The sequence below is a fragment of the Myodes glareolus genome, chromosome 12 (assembly GCF_982192425.1).
Source record: "Myodes glareolus chromosome 12, mMyoGla1.1, whole genome shotgun sequence".
Taxonomy (NCBI): domain Eukaryota; kingdom Metazoa; phylum Chordata; class Mammalia; order Rodentia; family Cricetidae; genus Myodes; species Myodes glareolus.
In genome coordinates, this window is record NC_142037.1 from 22556584 (window position 1) to 22563619 (window position 7036).

Below are 7036 nucleotides of genomic sequence, written 5' to 3' on the forward strand. Positions count from 1 at the left end.
ATCCATCTCAGCACCCCTGGCCTGGGAGTTGCTTTGGTTTGGACTCCAAATCCCAGCATGCCAGATCCTTACCCCTGGGGGGGGGGGGTCAGGACCACTCCCACAGGGTATTTAAGTGGACTCCCAGAGGAGAAACACGTGGTTTTCGGGTCTGCATGGGCTCCCTGCTTTCCTGTCTCCCCACCATGCGTTCAGCCACCCAAGAGCGTCATTCTTAATAAAACGATGGGCATTTTGATTCGGTTTGATTTGACCTAATTAGATTTCTTGTGCCGGCGGAGCTGCCTCTTTCTTATTATTTTTACTTAATAGGCTTCACGCCATCTTTTACAGAAGTTGGTCAGATTATGTAAGCAGTACATCATTTGGCAAACACATTACACTGTTATATTGAAAATACCCTAACGTCTTTCACTTTTCCCTGATACTTCCATTTTAAGAGGTTTGATTACAAAAGTACCCATGCATGCTAGATGGGTATAATTAATGTATGAAAATTAATGGAGGGCACAGGCTGGAGAGATGGCTCAGAGGTTAAGAGCATTGCCTGCTCTTCCAAAGGTCCTGAGTTCAATTCCCGGCAACCACATGGTGGCTCACAACCATCTGTATTGAGGTCTGGTGCCCTCTTCTGGCCTGCAGGCATACACATAGACAGAATATTGTATACATAATAAACAAATATTAAAAAAATTAATGGGGCTGTAAGTTTATAAACTGTGCACGTTTAAGATGTAAACTTATTTTAACGTTTGAAAGAAAATGCTCATTTCAAGCAGTCAAGTAAATATTTTCAACTAATCATAGTACAAATAATATAGAAAAATACATGTGTGTGCGCACAGGCAATAAGCTACTACTTTTACAGTTAAATGCAGTAAAGCAAAAGGGGAGGGTGAGAGGGGTGTGTGTGTGTGTAAAAAGAATGAGTCACCACCACCAGGGAAACATGATGCTATGGCCGCTCAGTAGGATTTCAGAAAACAAAGCCAGCACTTTAAGTCAAATTAGCATCTAAACAATGCACCTGATGTGACAGGGACAAAGAAGCTACTCGGTAAGAATGCCCCTCACCTGGTACACCAGATCTAACAATGAGCCTGAATCCACCCATACACAGCTCCAGGGCACTGTCAATCTTCCCCTCCGTCTGTGTTCACATAATGACTTTCCTACCAGAATGCTCAGAAAGCAGATGCACTCCTGTCTGAGTTGGAGGGGAAGTGGGGAGGGTGCAGCTGTTCTAAGTTTTAAAGTAACACTAGACAGCAAACTGACTGAATTGTTTCGGGAGCATTAAATATGGTAAAAGGGAGGCCTTTCTGCTAGCAATTAACATAAATTAGATGTCGATGGGCCCTTTGCAAGCATCATGAGCCTTGGCTTCCCTGTATTTGTATTTCATGTATTAGAGAAGCAACCAATTCATTTCTGGCTCTGCAATTAACACTAATGGGTTTTACTAATGAGTAAGGATCCCACCTGTACTTTGGATTACTTGACTTCTTTCTCTTATATTTGAAGTATAACTCCAAAAACACCAGGCTCTGATTGCCTCTTTTGTTTGCAGTGATTTACATTAGAAGAGGATCTTAAAATTTGCTGCTGGCCTGAAAGCCCCCATCCAACCTCACAGGCTGTTTCCCAGGGCTTCCTCCCCTGCTCTGAAACTACTCTGTTCTGTTAGGAAACAGCACTGGCAGCACACCGACCCGCACACTCTCACAAGGAGATGGGCCCTGCAGCTACCATCAGACTCCACTGCTAGCGCAGGCCACGTTCCTCAGGAAGCTGTGCTGCACAGAAGGGGTTCACTGACCAAGCTAATCCAGCACAGCCCAAGTGTCAGAGAGGACAAGACATAAAGGTGGGGTGTTTCACAAACACATCATCTCAGTAATCAGTTCTCTAAGATCTGTATCAGCAAACTACAAGAGGATTGACACTCCCTTTGGAAGTAAAGAGTCACATGGTTAGCCTGTGCTATGACTGAGGCCCAGTCATTAAATTATTTCTAAGAAACTAAAAGTATTTAAGCCATCCTGATGCTCTTTGAGCAAATCTTACTAATTGTCTAAGGCAGCAAGAAGACTTCACTTAATTCTAGTTCACACAACTGTGACTTTTACAATGGTAAATGGAAGTAAATTATGAGTTTTCACAAGTCATTCCACAACATAATTACATGTCTGCTAATTACATTTTACTTACATTTAATTACATTTTACTTGGCTGGACACTAGCTCCCTTTCTATGGTCCTGTCCCTCAACCTGGATTCAGTCAGGTACAAAGACTTTGAGGAGATCCTAACCACGCAGCTCTGAGTTGATGCTGTCAACATATGCTCTCTGTTCCCTCAGTGCAGACTCTGACTCTATGCAATCCCATGTTGATGACTGCCACACAGTCTAGCACACCTTCTGCCTTTCTGAACATGGCCATGACTTCTGGAACAGTGTGCACGCTCTTTAAACAGGAGAGGACAGCTGACTATGGTGGCACACCCTACAATCCCAGGACTAGGAGGTGTGGGCCGGAGGACCAAGGCCAGCATGATATATGGGACTTTGTCTCAAAACAAATAAGTCAAATAAATCAGAACGAACACAGGTATAAATTTGCCAAAGAGTAAAATTTTTAAGAAAACAAAAATAATAAACATTAGTAAATACATGTTAAATAGCACTCCTACAGGAAGGAAATAAATGTACAAAGCAAAAACAAGGTAAGAGAAGTCAGGCTCTTCCCCAGAGAAGCTCAAAATAATCCCAAGCAGGTCAAGGAAAGACTAAGAATAGAACTGGAAAATGGCGTAGCTCAGTAGGGAAGCATAAGCTTAGAGTGCACAGGGCCCTGGGCTCCATACATGTACACACAAACCACGACAGAATGAAAAGGTCACAAGGAACAACTTCAACAAGGAAAAGCAGCTAAGATTTTCCCTCGGAGAGAAGGAGCCCATAGGCTCAGGACACAGAAAAGGCCATGTGTTAAACAGTTAAAAGTTTGCATGGAGCTGCTGAAGGTGAAGGGTGCTAGCGCCTGAACCCACCTGGTCACACCCGGCGTTCACCAACTCCTGAAGCATCTGCCGGTTTACTTCTGCTGTGGCCGAAGTGCCCGATTCATTGGCAAAAGGCAGTAGGGAATATCGGATTTCCCTGAGCGCTTTTTGATAAGGTCCAAACTTGGGGGTGGCTCTCATCTGCTGCTGCCTGGAGGCATCTTTGCTCCCCAGGACTTTGGCATCCAGGGAGGTGTCACTGTTTGGTCCCACAGGCAGCCCCTGGGTGGAAGACTTGGAAGGCTGCTTTAGCCCCTCTCGGATCTCTTGCAATCGCTGCCGGCTATTTCCAGAGTAAGTTGTGGCAGGAAAGGTCTTTGGCCTCATCGTTAGTCCAGTTTCCTTTTACCATAAATACAATCTTCTCAAAGTGTCTTATTATTTAAAAAGCGAGTGGGCAATCGCATCAGTTAATTGTAAACATATTTTCAGAACAGCTTCCTTTCAAACATCTTCTGTCCTTCAATTTCTGTAGTTCTAAAGAGAACCTAAAATTTTCCAGAGTTTTCATTTTGAAGATCATCATTCTCTGAAAAAAAAAAAAAACAGGACAAAAGCATTCGTTTGTGGATTTCACATCCTGTTAAAGCTGCTTTCCAGAAATGCATGGTGATTTTGGAGATATTCTACCCAGAGAGTGAAGAAGCGGCACATTGCCTTCAGAAGGGTCAGTACGATCTTGCTCGAGAGCTGTCCCAAGAAAGCTCCTGTAACAGGAAGCCTACAGCTGAGTGCACCCCCACAAACACCATGCGGGCAACACTGTAGTCTCAACGATTGCCAGCTCACTGTCATGTAATTCTGGACACAGCGTGAGGATTTGGGGTTAAATGTACTAAGTAGATTTCTGGCTTGTCCCTAGTATCAATCAATTCCTGATCCATACCACTGTCCCTGTGGCTCTCCCCAACATCCTCAACCACCTGAGGCTGTGATCCTTCACATTTTTTGAAAATTTCCCTGATGAAACCCTCTCCAATATTCTGAAAAATCAGATCAAAACTCATCATATTGAAGGTATCCTCCACTGCAGTTCAGAGTGGTTTGCACTCAGTACCTTGAGTATGCTTTATGCTCTCCAGCATAAAGGGGCTGGAGCGATGGCTCAACAGTTAAGTGTTGTTCTTCCAGAGGACCAGGGTTCACTTCCCACCACCCACAGGTAGGACACAACCACTGTAACTCCAGTTCAGGGGATCTGATGCCCTCTTCAGGCACCAGCCACAAATGTGGCGCATATACATACATGCAGGCAAAACACTCAGCCGTGTAAAATAAATACATCTTTAAAAGGGAAGTGCGAGAGAGCCTGAGAGTCCCTCTTAGCAAAGTCACGCTTAGGAGTCTTCAACTCCAAGTGAGGAAGAAGCAGGCACTGGGAGACTTGTCCCTGGCCTGGCCAACATGTGCGCTGCTCCTCTCGACGCTCGTCTACAGCCCAGCCACTAGCTGCTCCAGGATCACAGGGAGAAGCACGACACTGCAGCGTTCTGAGCTGTGAGGGTCTGTGGGCTGAATATATCTTCCGCTTATAGTATTTCCAACTTACGATGCATCTACCAAAAGGTAACCCAATCACACACCAAGAGGCACTGGCACTGGCAGCAGCGAAGCCCTGGCCCTCTTCACTGTGCCCACTCACAACTGTCTTTACCCGCAGGGGCCTCTTACCTGTTGTCTTTTGCCCTCCCCCAACTCCCTCTCACTCTACAAAGCCCAGTAAGTTGACTTCAAAGGATAAACTTTTGAGTTTCAATAAACAAGGGAAAACTGACTCCTCAAAGAACAGCCTCTAAAGAATCGGGGCTTCTAGCTTCAGTAGGTAACCCCACAACCACAAACAAGACCCTGTTTATAGACATCTTCATGTGTGGTAGAAATAAGAATAGTATTATCCAGTACTGACTACAGGCCAGAGACTGTCACAAGTTTTATTTGAATTAACTCATGCTACATAACCACATACAGCAGGAAATACTAGAAATGACATTAAAATGACTGCTTTGTATGGGGACAGCGGTCTTTACTGCCACAACTGTCCACGTTATTGGAAGAACTGAGGAGAATCCACAAAAAGAACCAGACTAAATTCTCAACATGAAATCTCTATTTTAATGCAAGGTTTCTAGTATCCTGAGTCACTGAAATAGTTATATAAGGCAATAAAGAGAACGGGCTATGAGATCCAGACAGCTGAGCCCCTGGGCCCAGGCTGGCTAAGGCCCAGGAGCCCAGAACTCTGCTGGACTGATGTAAAACGGGACATATTGCAAGCACATGCATTTCCAGGGACTTCCTGGTCTGAGCATCTGTTTTGGAAGACCTAGATCTCTAAAACCATAAGCTCACGTTTCAACAAGCCCGGAGGGCTCCCAAGAGCCCGCAGAGCACGTGCGGAGGGTCCTGGAGAGGCTCGAAAAGGACACTGCTTTCCCGCCCAGAACTCACACAGACGTGTGCTGTCTAAGCTTTAATTTTCTTCCCTTTCTTTGAAAAATTACAAGAGAAAATACCTGTGATAAACACCTGACAAAGGCACTTGGGGAGAAAGGGTCTGCTTGGAGCCAGGTTACAGCCCATCATTAAATGACACCTGTCAAATGCAGAGAGAAAACGCAAGCATGCCTGCTCCCTCACTCTGTACTCCGACAGCCTGGGATCCCCCAGAATGGTGGAGCTCACATGAGTGAGTCTTCATCAATGGAATACAATATAATCAAAACTGTCTCTGCAGACACGCCCACAGGCCAAACTGATCAAGCAATCCCAATAAGACTCTTTCCCATGTGACTATGTTGTGTCAAGTTGACAATTAATCTCACAATGCCCTATCTTTATAAGGCATGAACTTGACACAGTGCGTTTATCCTACCCTCTACTCAGTATCTAGCCTATCCACTCTGCAAACAGGGAAGAAAGTGTCTTTTTTTTTTTAAGGTTTAAAAAAATTTACTTTCTCTGCATAAATGTTTTGCCTCTATGTATGGTGTGCACCCGATGCATGCCTGGTTCCCGGAACTGGAGTGAGACCCATGTAGGTATTAGGGATGGGACCTTCATCCTCTAACACCTGAGACATCTCCCCAGTCCCTGGGGGCATCTTTTTTGAGAGAAGGCCTTGCTATACAGCAAATACAGGAAGAACTCACAGTCCTGTTGCCTCAGCCTCCCCAAAGCTTATGCCTACCAAGCTTCAGGCAGTGACAGAATGACCAGGAACCTCACCTTCGGCAGTTCACAGTGAACTGGGGCAGAGGGTAAGGTAAGCAAGGGCTGGGAGAGAGAGAGAGGCCGAAAGGAGATGAATCGGCACAGGATGGGAGGATGGAGGGGAAAGTCAAAGAAACAGGAAGATAAGGAGTCTGACTGGGGGTGGGGGTGGAATTACAGCTGGAGGGAAGAACGCAGGCTCCCCTACAGGGCTTAGGACAGTGAGGTTGGGGCTTTCCCGGAGACTGGGGACAAACCACAGAGGATTCTCCTGAAGTGCCTTTAGCAAGTGTCATACCTGGTCTCGGTGCAGAAGCCAGGCTAGGAGGAGGGCCCTAGCCAGGAATCTGGGGACTGACTGAGAGATGTGGAACAAAGAAGGGCTTCCGGACCTAGTCACACCAAGCCAGAGGTCTGGGCTTAAAGGCATAGGTAGCTGTCGTCAGAGTCCCAGGTATTTAACCAGCCTGTAGGCTACCCACTCACACATGCCATAGGGTCATCAGGACAGAGAGTAGATGTCCCTCCTGGAACTTTCCTTTAGGAAGGTATGGTCTGTGACAGTCAGATTTTACTACCAAAGGACCCTAGCAGACTACAGAAAATGACAGCCTGGGCGAGGGCTGTGCAGAAAACAGCCATACAAAGTTCTGTGAATGAGAGCAAGCCACATTTCCTGCCCATCCCATAGCGAAGGCTAGGCCACGGCAACAAAGGAAGCCCTGGTGGGCTCAAGCCTTCCAAGCTTCCCTGGGATTTGT

General features: G+C 45.9%; 1 protein-coding gene across 2 annotated transcripts in view; it reads right to left on the reverse strand.

Annotated features, from left to right (window-relative positions):
* The window catches only part of Lats2 (large tumor suppressor kinase 2), a 53167-nt gene that overhangs the window by 38177 nt on the left and 7954 nt on the right, over positions 1–7036 (reverse strand). For both annotated transcript variants that reach the window (XM_085698585.2, XM_085698584.2), the window contains exon 2: positions 3054–3594. In XM_085698585.2, coding sequence (XP_085554711.2) covers positions 3054–3392 — 339 coding nt within the window. In that variant the 5' untranslated portion in view covers positions 3393–3594. The remainder of the gene's footprint in view (positions 1–3053; positions 3595–7036) is intronic.